Source organism: Anomaloglossus baeobatrachus, chromosome 4, assembly GCF_048569485.1.
Source record: "Anomaloglossus baeobatrachus isolate aAnoBae1 chromosome 4, aAnoBae1.hap1, whole genome shotgun sequence".
NCBI lineage: Eukaryota > Metazoa > Chordata > Amphibia > Anura > Aromobatidae > Anomaloglossus > Anomaloglossus baeobatrachus.
Genome location: NC_134356.1, coordinates 434672755 through 434686208, shown reverse-complemented (window position 1 = coordinate 434686208; position 13454 = coordinate 434672755). Strand labels below are relative to the sequence as shown.

At 50.4% G+C, this 13454-nt stretch overlaps 1 protein-coding gene across 1 annotated transcript in view; it reads left to right on the top strand.

Annotated features, from left to right (window-relative positions):
* TSPAN3 (tetraspanin 3) overlaps window positions 1-13454 on the top strand; it is a 42642-nt gene that overhangs the window by 20518 nt on the left and 8670 nt on the right. The window contains exon 3 of the mRNA XM_075345477.1: window positions 11988-12062. Coding sequence (XP_075201592.1) covers window positions 11988-12062 — 75 coding nt within the window. The remainder of the gene's footprint in view (window positions 1-11987; window positions 12063-13454) is intronic.

The window sequence follows — 13454 nt, the reverse complement described above, 5'->3', positions numbered from 1 at the left end:
GCTCACAGCGAGTACAGGAAGACGGGCATTGTTAACCAGGGCAATTCCGGCCTAACTCAGGTTGATCCCGTTTTATACGTTTGATACCAACATCCACTGTACACCTGCTTACTACTTCTGACAGGCTCACCCTCTCTCCCCCTCCCCCTATTGGAGGAGATAGGTATTCTATCGACATAGCAGTTACTGAACTGTTTACCCTGATCTGGCAGAATACCACTATATGATCCCCCTGGCGATCCCGACCGGCTGACGTCATTATCACGCTATAAGGTCACAGTGCTCACACGCATCAACTTTCCTCTCCCCATTCTAAGTGTTGACTCACATCGTTTTTCCTTGGTGCTTTTCACACGTCAATTCCTTTACCTCATAGTCTGTTAATACTCTCGATAAAGGTCTCATTGTGACCGAAACGTTGAGACAGACTTTTTCTCTTGCCTTTTTCAATAAAAAACACCAAAGAAACCCAGACTTTATTCTCATTTTTCCATTGGAGTGCCGGAGATTCGTTTTTGGATTCCGGCTTCAGTTTGGGCCTAGTTTCGGTTTCGGCTTCTCTGCATGTTTTGCATACAGCGCCGCCCACCGCCCGACCAGCAGAGGGGAGGGCACTCCTCTCTGGGGAGATGTTCCCTCCCCTGTATCTCTCCCTGTATCTCTCTGCCCTTCGTTTTTCCCGCTCTTGGGCTTATACACGCCCCCCCTCCTTCTCCCAGCGCCATTTTCTCAGCGTTCTTACACTGGAAGGCGCTGGATGCTGCAGCTGCATACTGTCAGGAAGGCTGACGCTTCACAGGGTCTTTGAGCGGTGGAATCCGGAGGGCACACAGAGAGCGGGCTGGTAAGCCACAACCTTCGGTTGTGGACTTTTATTACACTCTCAGGCATTCTACAGGAGTGTATTCTGGCTGCAGAGCTTCCACCTCAGCAGCATGTCTGTCACTAGGAGCAAGGCTGCAAACATGTACGCTATATGCACTGCGTGTAAGCTCATTCTGCCAGAGCCAAGCACATACCCACATTGTGATGCCTGTGCTAACCTGTTTGTGTCTCAGCCTGGAGCCTCCTCAGGGGTTCCTCCGGCTGCTCCGGCCCCGGTGGCTGAACCCCCGGCTTGGGTAGCTTCCTTTTCACAAGCTATTTCCCAGTCTTTTGCCGACTCCATGGGGCAGCTGTCCCGGACACTGCTGTCCATGCATCAGCCCCCCTCTCAGGGTGTCTCTGCGGCTCCGAGCTCTGCAGAGCCCTCAGAGCATGTCCTAGGACCCCGTCCCCCTAAACGGAGACGCAGGGAACCTTCTCCTTCCTCGTCCCACGGCTCTGATTCACAAGCCGAGGTGCAGGGCGAGGAGGATTCGTTTACTGTGGGCTCAGACGCTGCCTCTATGTACCCCATTGACTTGTCTGAGGGTGATGCGGATGTTAGTGACTTGATTGCGTCCATTAACTCCGTACTGAACCTCAACCCACAAGAGTCAGAGGAACAACCCTCTCTGATAGAGGTACACCAGTTTACCTCTCCTAAGAAACCTAGGAGTATGTTTTTTTTTTTTTTTAACCACTCCAGCTTTCACACCACTGTTAACAAGCCCAGGGCCTGTCCTGACAAACGTTTTCCGAAGCGTAGTTCAGATGACCGTTTTCCTTTTCCACCGGAGGTGGTTAAGGACTGGGCCCAGTCCCCAAAGGTAGACCCTCCGGTGTCCAGGATCTCAGCCCGCACAGTCGTAGCTGTGGCTGATGGCACTTCTCTTAAGGATCCCACTGACCGCCAGGTTGACCTTCTGGCCAAGTCTGTATATGAGGCGGCAGGAGCCTCGTTCTCCCCATCTTTTGCGGCAGTGTGGGCTCTTAAGGCAGTCTCTGCCTCTCTGGCGGAGATTCATTCCCTCTCCAGGGACTCTATTCCTGAGACGGATGCCTTAACTTCTCAAGCTTCGGCTTTTGCATCCTACGCCATGTCTGCCATCCTGGAGGCTTCTCACCGCACGCCGGTGGCCTCCGCTAACTCCCTCGCGATCCGCAGGATCTTGTGGCTTCGAGAGTGGAAAGCAGACGCTTCCTCTAAGAAGTACCTTGCGAGTCTCCCTTTTGCTGGGTCCCGGCTGTTTGGGGAACAGCTGGATGACATAATTAAGGAAGCTACTGGCGGGAAGAGTACTTCCTTGCCACAAGCTAAAGCCAAGAAACCTGTCCAGGGCAGGAACCAATCGAGGTTTCGTTCCTTTCGTTCCTCTAACTGGTCATCCTCTAAGCCCTCGGCCTCGTCCACTACCGCAGCCAAGGATCGTAAATCCAACTGGCGCGCAAAGCCGCGTCCTCAAAAGACCGGAGGAGCCGCTGCCACTAAGGCAGTCTCCTCGTGACTATCTGGCCGCGCCAGCAACGTCCTTGGTCGGTGGCAGGCTCTCCCACTTTGGCGACGTGTGGTTGCAACACGTCTCCGATCAGTGGGTGCGGGATATCATCTCCCACGGCTACAGGATAGAATTTTCTTCCAGCCCGCCAAACAGATTTTTTCTGTCCACCCCCCCCCTGCTCCAAAGCCGCCGCCTTTTCTCAGGCCGTGGCATCCCTGCAGGCCAACGGTGTAATTGTTACGGTTCCCGCCCGGGAACGGTTCAGCGGTTTCTACTCAAACCTCTTTCTAGTCCCCAAAAAGGACGGTTCCTTCCGACCCATCCTGGATCTCAAGCTTCTCAACAAGCATGTTCAGGTGCGGCACTTTCGCATGGAATCTCTGAGATCGGTCATTGCCTCAATGACCCAAGGAGATTTTCTGGCATCCATCGACATCAGAGATGCCTATCTGCATGTGCCTATTGCGGTTTCACACCAGCGTTGGCTACGCTTTGCGATCGGAGAGGAACATTTCCAATTCGTGGCTCTCCCCATCGGCTTAGCCACGGCCCCTCGAGTATTCACCAAGGTCATGGCAGCAGTGGTTGCGGTCCTGCACCTCCAGGGGTTGGCAGTGATTCCTTACCTGGACGACCTTCTAGTCGAGGCCTCATCCAGTGCAGACTGCCAGCGGAGTGTCTCTCTCACTCTCGCCACGCTAGTTCAGTTCGGGTGGCTTGTCAACCTGCCCAAGTCCACTCTGACCCCGACCCAGGTGCTTTTGTACCTAGGGATGCAATTCGAGACTCTGCCGGCACTTGTCAAGTTGCCCTTAGTCAAACAGCAGTCCCTTCTTCTGGCGGTGCGCTCTCTGCTGAGGCACCGCCGTCATTCCATCAGACACCTCATGCAGGTGCTGGGTCAGATGGTGGCGTCCATGGAAGCGGTCCCCTTTGCTCAGTTCCATCTGCGTCCCCTGCAGCTGGACATTCTCCGCTGTTGGGACAAGCGGATCTCTTCCTTGCACAGGCAGGTGGCTCTGTCGTCACAGACCAGGAGCTCCCTTCAGTGGTGGCTTCGGCCCCTCTCTGTCTCAGGGACGCTCTTTCCTGACTCCGTCCTGGGTGATCCTCACCACGGATGCCAGCCTCTCCGGTTGGGGAGCAGTATTTCTCCATCACCGAGCACAGGGCACTTGGACTCCGTCCGAATCAGCCCTCTCGATCAATGTGCTGGAGATCAGAGCTGTGTTTCTAGCTCTCCTAGCCTTTCACCACCTGTTGGCGGGCAAGCATATTCGAGTTCAGTCGGACAACGCGACAGCGGTTGCCTACATCAATCACCAGGGCGGGACTCACAGCCGTCTGGCGATGTTGGAGGTTCAACGAATCCTCCAGTGGACGGAGGACTCAAAGTCCACCATGTCTGCAGTCCACATCCCAGGCGTGGAAAACTGGGAGGCCGATTACCTCAGCCGTCAAACCGTGGACAGCGGCGAGTGGGCCCTGCACCCGTCAGTGTTCAGATCAATCTGCCGCAAGTGGGGCACTCCAGAAGTGGACCTAATGGCATCCCGGCACAACAACAAGGTTCCGGTTTACATGGCTCGCTCCCACGATCCTCAAGCCTTCGCAGCAGACGCACTGGTTCAAGATTGGTCTCAGTTCCGTCTGGCCTATGTGTTTCCCCCTCTAGCGCTCTTGCCCAGGGTTCTGCGCAAGATCAGAATGGAGGGCCGTCGAGTCATACTCATTGCTCCGGACTGGCCCAGGCGAGCTTGGTACCCAGACCTGCTCCGTCTGTCCGTAGAGGTGCCGTGGCATCTCCCGGACCGCCCAGACCTTCTCTCTCAAGGTCCGTTCTTCCGCCAGAATTCTGCGGCTCTCAGATTGACGGCGTGGCTCTTGAGTCCTGGATCCTGATGGCTTCAGGCATTCCCTCTGAGGTCATCTCCACCATGACTCAGGCTCGGAAGTCTTCCTCGGCCAAGATTTACCACAGGACTTGGAGGATTTTCCTGTCCAGGTGTCGCTCTTCCGACCATGCTCCTTGGCCGTTCTCCTTGCCGACCATCCTGTCTTTTCTACAGTCCGGTCTACAGCTAGGACTGTCCCTCAATTCCCTCAAGGGACAGGTGTCGGCTCTGTCGGTATTGTTCCAGCGGCGTATCGCCCGACTGGCTCAGGTGCGCACTTTCATGCAGGGCGCATCTCACATCATTCCTCCTTACCGGCGGCCCTTGGATCCCTGGGACCTTAATCTGGTCCTCACGGCCTTACAGAAACCCCCCTTTGAGCCTCTCACGGAGGTTCCCTTGTTTCGACTTTCACAGAAAGTTGTTTTTCTAGTAGCCATAACTTCTCTCAGGAGAGTTTCTGATTTGGCTGCGCTCTCTTCGGAATCCCCCTTTTTGGTGTTTCACCAAGACAAGGTGGTTCTTCGTCCGTCTCCGGATTTTCTCCCTAAGGTGGTGTCTCCTTTCCACCTTAACCAGGACATTTCATTGCCTTCTCTTTGTCCGGCCCCTGTGCATCGCTTTGAAAAGGCGTTGCATACCTTGGATTTGGTGCGGGCGCTCCGAATCTATGTGTCACGCACCGCCGTTTTTAGGCGGAGCACCTCACTTTTTGTGCTAACCACTGGTCAGCGCAAGGGTCTCGCTGCTTCTAAACTGACCCTAGCTCGTTGGATCAGGTCGGCTATCACCGATGCCTACCAGTGTTCTCAGGTGCCTCCCCCGCCAGGGATTAAGGCGCACTCGACCAGAGCTGTCGGTGCCTCCTGGGCTTTCAGGCACCAGGCTACGGCTCAGCAGGTTTGTCAGGCTGCCACGTGGTCCAGTCTGCACACTTTTTCGAAGCACTACCAAGTGCATGCTCATGCTTCGGCAGATGCGAGCTTGGGCAGACGCATTCTTCAGGCGTCTGTCGCCCATTTGTGAAGTTACCTTTTGCCTACTTCTCAGTTTGGTTTATTCCCACCCATGGACTGCTTTGGAACGTCCCATGGTTTGGGTCTCCCATAAGGAACGATAAAGAAAAAGAGAATTTTGTTTACTTACCGTAAATTCTTTTTCTTATAGTTCCGACATGGGAGACCCAGCACCCTCCCTGTTGCCTGTTGGCAGTTTTTTTGTTCCGTGTGTTTCACCGGCTGTTGTTAGTAGTCAGAGTTACGGTTATTCCGAGTTTTACTCTATCTCTACTTATGGGTGGATGTCCTCCTTCAGCTTTTGCACTGAACTGGGTAGATTGTCATCCAGGGTGTGTATGTAGCCCGGAGGGAGGAGCTACACGTTTGAGTGTAGTACTTTGTGTGTCCTCCGGAGGCAGAAGCTATACACCCATGGTCTGGGTCTCCCATGTCGGAACTATAAGAAAAAGAATTTACGGTAAGTAAACAAAATTCTCTTTTTTTATGTAAAGGGAACCAATCACCAGGATTTTCGTATATAAGCTAAAGCCAGTGCTATACTGGCAGTATCAGGCTGATTCTATACATACCTGTAGTGGTCAGCTCGGATGTTTAGGTTTTGAAATCCAAGAAAGTAAAGTTAATAAAATGAGCAGCTGCTTGAGTGACAGTTGCACTGGAGCAGATAATATATTCACAGTTATCCCCTCCCTCTCTTAGAATTTGCATAAGTATTATACAAACGATTCACTTTGTCTAGCAGGACCTGTGTGAGGTCATACCCATGTGACCTGTTATCTAGCTTTGTTGACTGAGGCCCCGCCCCTTCTGGTCACATGGGTATGACCTCACCACAGGTCCTGCTAGACAAAGTGAGTCGTTAGAATTAGCATAAGCATTATACAATCTAAGGGAGGGGATAACTATGAATATATGATCTGCTCCAGTGCAACTGTCACTCAAGCAGCTGCTCATTTTACAAACTTCACTTTCTTGGATTTCAAAACTTAAAACATCTGAGATGACCACTACAGGTATGTACAGAATCAGCCTAAGGCTGGGGCCACACGGGGACTACTGCGATCCACTTGCATGACACTCGGCTCGATCTGGCAGTACAGCAGAGCCGAGTGTCATGCGTGTGTCCTTGCAACTGAGGTCCGTTCATGCGAGCAGACCTCAGCTGCGGGGGGCGGGCCGGCACTCAGGAGGGGAGGGAGGGATTTCTCTCCCTCTCTCCTGCATAGCTGGCTATTGCCATTCTCGCACTGCACTAGCGGTACACCGGTGTACCGCGAGTGCAGTGCGATTTTTCTCTCGCCCCATTCACTTGAATGGGTGCGAGAGAAAGAGTCTCACATTACAATCGCAGCATGCTGCGATTTTCTCGGTCCGATTAGGGCTGAGAAAATAATCGCTCATGTGCGCTGACACACAGGCTAGAATTGGTCCGAGGGGAATGCGATGTTTTATCGCACTCCACTCGCACTTTTTCTCGCCGTGTGGCTTAGGCCTGATAGTCCCAGTATATCAGGCCTAAGCCACACGGCGAGAAAAAGTGCGAGTGGAGTGCGATAAAACATCGCATTCCCCTCGGACCAATTCTAGCCTGTGTGTCAGCGCACATGAGCGATTATTTTCTCAGCCCTAATCGGACCGAGAAAACAATCGCAGCATGCTGCGATTGTAATGTGAGACTCTTTCTCTCGCACCCATTCAAGTGAATGGGGCGAGAGAAAAATCGCACTGCACTCGCGGTACACCGGTGTACCGCTAGTGCAGTGCGAGAATGGCAATAGCCAGCTATGCAGGAGAGAGGGAGAGAAATCCCTCCCTCCCCTCCTGAGTGCCGGCCCGCCCCCCGCAGCTGAGGTCTGCTCGCATGAACGGACCTCAGTTGCAAGGACACACGCATGACACTCGGCTCTGCTGTACTGCCAGATCGAGCCGAGTGTCATGCAAGTGGATCGCAGTAGTCCCCGTGTGGCCCCAGCCTTAGGCTGATTCTGTACATACCTGTAGTGGTCATCTCAGATGTTTTAAGTTTTGAAATCCAAGAAAGTGAAGTTTGTAAAATGAGCAGCTGCTTGAGTGACAGTTGCACTGGAGCAGATAATATATTCATAGTTATCCCCTCCCTTAGATAGAATTAGCATAAGCATTATACAAACGACTCACTTTGTCTAGCAGGACCTGTGGTGAGGTCATACCCATGTGACCAGAAGGGGCGGGGCCTCAGTCAACAAAGCTAGATAACAGGTCACATGGGTATGACCTCACACAGGTCCTGCTAGACAAAGTGAATCGTTTGTATAATGCTTATGCAAATTCTAAGAGAGGGAGGGGATAACTGTGAATATATTATCTGCTCCAGTGCAACTGTCACTCAAGCAGCTGCTCATTTTATTAACTTTACTTTCTTGGATTTCAAAACCTAAACATCCGAGCTGACCACTACAGGTATGTATAGAATCAGCCTGATACTGCCAGTATAGCACTGGCTTTAGCTTATATACGAAAATCCTGGTGATTGGTTCCCTTTTAGTTCTAGTTTTGCTGAAATCTTGGATTTGCTGTAACGACAGTTACTCACCTCCTTTATGGCAGCGCCCAGGGCATTGGGTCTGATAGTCTGACTCTGACCCCTATACATAACACAGGAGAGCTCCCTGCTTTGACCTGGAGATGCCCCCTGGGATATCCAGATCACAGCAGAGGGAGAATATTGGCACCATCTCTGTGGAGCTCACAGCGTATGCTATGTGCTCCACTTTCCCTCCCTCTGTCGTCCGCCGAGATGGATGGGGTGAGTACCGGTGCCAGACAGCAGTGATTGCACCGTAACTAATCCTGCGTGCTGCTCCCCACTCTGCCGCTCGCTCCCCCTCCCCGCGTGTGCTCATCTCGGGCCTCCGCTCCTCGTTGCTATATACTGTGATCGCTGACAGGACAGTCTGCCGGGGACGCAGGTCAGAGGGGAGCGCTTGCTGCTGGGAGTGGTGAGCACGGCGTGACCTCTGCAGTGCAGTGCCACTCAGGCTACGGATCACCCCTCCTCGCTGCATGTCACCTCGGACTTCCGATCCCGGCCGGCAGCACAGTATATGGGGACGCGAGATACAGCGGAGCATTGGGATACAGTGCGGTACGGGATACAGTGGAGCACTATGCAGCTGTCTTTGGTTACACTTTAAACATATTAGAATCACTTTGTGGCCACCAACAAAATGGCTCTACACTGTGATCCTAAACTTCATCTTCCCTTATCCTTTTGGAAACACCCAGATTGGGTGGGGAGCGTAACATCACACACAGGAGAGCAGATTCCACCCACTTATACTGCACCCCTAGCTGCTCCCTCTAGTGTTTAAGGCTGTGTGCACACGTTGCATTTTTAACGCGGAAACGCTGCGTTTAGAACCGCAGCATTTCAGTGGCAAATTGCATGCATTCAGCTTTCCCAGCAAAGTGTATGAGAAAGCCGAAAAATCAGTACACACGCTGCGTTTCTAAACGCAGCGTTTTGGATGCCAAAAATCGGTGCGGAAAGAAAAGCAGCATGTTACTTCTTTTGTGCGTTGTGGCTGCGTTCTCCCCCCATTGAAATCAATGATGTGGGTCAGAACGCAGCTACAACGCAGTGAGCTGCTTTTTTGTTGCGGTCCGCGGGCTTTGTCGGCATGCCAGAACGCAGGCATTTACCAAGAGGTTTCCTGTTGACCTCACTTCCTGGCAAAGTTCAGGAAAGCCCCCGGTGTCGCCAAAGTGCCCGCCCTGACCCCCGACACCCCCCCCCCCCCTCCCGAAAATCCAACATGGCCGCGCGCACAGCAGCGCACCGGCCGCCCTACTCCTCTGTTTGTGTCGCATGTGCAATAACACATGCGACAGAAAACTGCTCCCCAGGCCCTGCCAGGTCACCCCCTATTCCCCCCGGTGTCCTCCGGTAACCCCCGTACCTGTCACAGCGCTGATCCCCCGCGGCCCCCTCCTCCTTCACAGTGCGCGCCGGTCACATGTGCCGAGCAGCTGACGGCTTCCTGTGTTCAGTGTGAGCTGCGCTGGCTGCTGCTCGGCACTGTGCAGCTGTGACCCGGGGAGAGTGGGTGCAGATTCTTTGCACCCACTCTCCTCAAATGGAGGGTCTGCACTACTAGAAAATGGGGGACACGTACCCTGAGCGTGCCCCCCATATTCTAGAAGGTCCAGAGGCGACGTGGGACGTCAAAAATGGATATTGCGGACCCAATTTTTTTTCTTTTCAATAAATTGGTTAAAGAGGATATGTTTTTGGGGAGTGTTTTTTCAAATACATTTTTTTTTGGTTGTCAATTTTTTTTTGCTATTACTGTCAATTAGTTATGTCTGGTATCAAATAGACGCCGTGACATCACTAATTGCTGGGCTTGATGCCAGGTGACATTACACATCTGGTATCAACCCCATTTATTACCCCATTTGCCACCGCACCAGGGCGCGGGTTAAGTCGCCAGGATTGGCGCATCTAATGTGTGCGCCGCTTCTGGGGCGGCTGTTACTGTTATTTTTAGGCTGGGAAGAGTCCAATAACCATGGCTCTTCCCATCCTGAGAATACCAGACCCCAGCTGTCAGCTTCACCTTGGCTGGTGATCTAATTTGGGGGGGACCCCACGGTTTTTTTTGTTTTTTTGTTTTTTTTAATTATTTATAAATAAAAAAAAAAGTAGCTTGGGGAGCCCTACAAATTGTTCACCAGACAAGATGAAGCTGTCAGCTGTGGTTTGCAGGCTACAGCTGTCTGCTTTACCCTGACTGGCTATCAAAAATAGGGGGGACCCCACGTCATTTATTTTAATTTTTTTTTTGGGCTAAATACAAGGCTAGGCACCCTTTAGTGCCACATGAAAGGCACTAAAGGGCGCCAGGTTAGAATATGCAGGGGGGTGGGACGTTATATATATGTTTGACATCCATTGACACATTTTAGGCTGTGCGCCCACAATCAGGGTTTGCAGCGTTATGGGCACAGAGTGTTTTCCCTGCGTCCATAACGCTGCGTTGTGCAGTAGAAGCACAGTGGAAGGATTTTTAGAAATCTCATGCCCACTGTGCTTCTTTTCTCCGCAGCATACACTGACGTGTGGTGCAGCTTCCCGAGCCTCAGCATGTCAATTTATGCTGCGGAGACGAGAGTGTTCTCTGCACGTAGAATAGAGCTAAAGTCCACAGCAGCCTGAACCCAAATCGTGGGCATGGGCAGCTGCGTTCTCCCGTGGACAACACTCACATCTCTGCAGGAAGGCTGGCACTGTGTACTGGATGTACTGTGGCACTGTCACTGGATCATGTGGTCAAAAACGCACCTGAAGAAAACGCATGCGTTTTTGATGCGTTTTTCCCAAAACGCATTGTTTACAATTCTCCCTTCTGCCAGAGGGTGCGTTTTTTTCCGCGCTGAAAAAAACGCAACATGTACACATAGCCTAAGAGTGGAAAACATAACAATACTTAATACTCTTTCAGTTATTGAATTAGTTTTTTTTTTTTTTTTTTGACACCTTTCTTTTAATATGATCTTTGTCTTTTATCGGATTAAAGGGCTATTTAGAGTGATCGTTCTTTGGCAGACTCACCGATGAATAAGTATACAGATAGGTGGTCGTTTATCGCCATCAGTCCGTTCATGTAAAAAGACCTTTGTATGGTGGCTTTTTAGATGAGCAGTATCTGAAGACTATAGATAGATATAGAGAGCGAGTCTTCACACTCTGCTCTAAAGTATCAAGGGGTCACTTAGTGACTGTCACTTGATTTTAACTCTTGATAAATATCACTATCTTTCTGTATTCTAAAGGCCACGTCCCACTAAGTAACATCACTAGCAACATCGCTGCTAAGAAACGACTTTTGTGACGTAGCAGCGATGTTGCTAGCGATGTTGCTGTGTGTGACATCCAGCAACAACCTGGCCCCTGCTGTGAGGTCGCCGGTTGTTGCTGAATGTCCTGGGCCATTTTTTAGTTGTTGCTGTCCCGCTGTGAAGCACACATCGCTGTGTGTGACAGCGAGACAGCAACAACTAAATGTGCAGGCAGCAGGAGCCGGCTTCTGCGGACGCTGGTAACCACGGTAAACATCGAGTAACCAAGAAGCCCTTACCTTGGTAACCCGATATTTACCTTTGTTACCAGCGTCCGCCGCTCTCACGCTGTCAGTGCCGGCTCCCTGCATACGTAGCAGAGTACACATCGGGTAATTAACCCGATGTGTACTGTGGCTAGGTGTGCAGGGAGCCAACGCTAAGCGGTGTGCGCTGGGAACCAAGGTAAATATCGGGTTGGTTACCCGATATTTACCTTAGTTACCAAGCGCAGCATCGCTTCCACGCGGCGCTGGGGGCTGGTCACTGGTCGCTGGTGAGATCTGCCTGTGTGACAGCTCACCAGCAAGCCGTGTAGCGACGCTCCAGCGATCCCTGCCAGGTCAGGTTGCTGGTGGGATCGCTGGAGCGTCGCTTAGTGTGACACCTCACCAGCAACCTCCTAGCAACTTACCAGCGATCCCTATCAGGTTGTATCGTTGTTGGGATCGCTGGTAAGTTGTTTAGTGTGACTGGGCCTTAAGCGGTTTGGTGTGCCACTATCTTCATTAGTTCCTCCTTTATTCTTTACTGTCCACATCTTCTCTTCTGGTGATAAATCCAGTTACTGCCCCTGTGTGAGTAACATCTGTGACATTTTTTTCTTTTAGTTTGTGATCATCTTGCTTTTGGTATTTGTGACTGAAGTTGTTGTGGTCGTCTTGGGATATATCTACAGAGCTAAGGTGAGTGTCTAATAAAGGATCATAGATTTTATTTTTTGGGTATTTAAAAGGGTTTTTGGGATGAGATAAAATTAGCTAAAATGGGCGGAAAGCCTGACATGAAAAACAAACACACATGCTGAACAATTGATTAGTGAAACTGTTATTGAAAATAAAATAGTCTTTATGTATCGTGCTTTTGTGCACTGCAGATCGGGTGTCTGAGTATAACTCTTTTACAGGATAGGATAAAATTACATAAATGTAAAGTAATGCACCTAGGATGGAGTAATCCTGTAGCTGTGTATACATTAAATGGAAGTAAACTCGGGACTACAGAACAGGAGAAGGACTTGGGTATTCTCATTACAAATAAGCTGAGCAGCAGCACTCAATGTCAAGCAGCAGCTGCTAAAGCAAACAAGATTCTAGGGTGTATAAAAAGAGAGATTAGATCCCGTGATCCCAACGTATTGTTACCCCTCTATAAATCACTTGTAAGGCCACATCTGGAATATGGGATCCAGTTTTGGGCTCCACATTTTAAAAAGGACATTCAGAAGTTAGTTCAAAGGCAGGCAACTAGACTACTACAAGGAATGGAAGGCCTCTCATATGACGACAGGTTGAAAAAGTTAGATATGTTTAGCTTATAAAAAAGACGTCTCAGTGGAGATCTCATTTATGTGTATAAACACATGTGTGGTCAATATAAAGGACTGGCACATGACTTATTTCTTCCAAAGACAATACTAAGGACCAGGGGGCACTCACTGCGAGTGGAAGAAAAGCGATTCCGACAGCTAAATAGGAAAGGGTTCTTTACAATTAGAGCAGTCAGACTGTGGAATGCCCTACCACAAGAGGTAGTGATGGCAGACACTATAACAGCTTTTAAAAAAGGGCTGGATGATTTCCTCACTACACACAACATTGTTGGTTATAAGTGACTTGGGTGTAGAATTGTTGGAGGAAGGTTGAACTAGATGGACCCAGGTCTTTTTTTTCGACCTAAGTAGCTTTGTAAATACAGCAGCTTTGCCAGTGACTTTATTATGCCTCTTTCTAACAGTGTGTAATATCCACTCTATGAGGATTCTGATCTGTTTGCTGGTCATCATGTGATTGAATGTGATCTACATACTTGTGGCAAGGTACAGAAGACTTTCTCTTACTTTCTCTTCCTTCTAATATTCTATTGAGGGAAGAGAAGCTAGTTGCCACATGACCATCAGTATGCAGATCTCACATGTTTATTCATATTTAGTCATATGATGACTCGCATCGGCAAGCAGAGTGGAATCCTACCAGTGTGCACCTGTCACACTGTAAGGATTTGAACTGATATAATCTTTGCAGAAGTACGGTAGCTGCCTAGCCCAGAAAATGTAATGTTGCTCTCAACCAAACTTT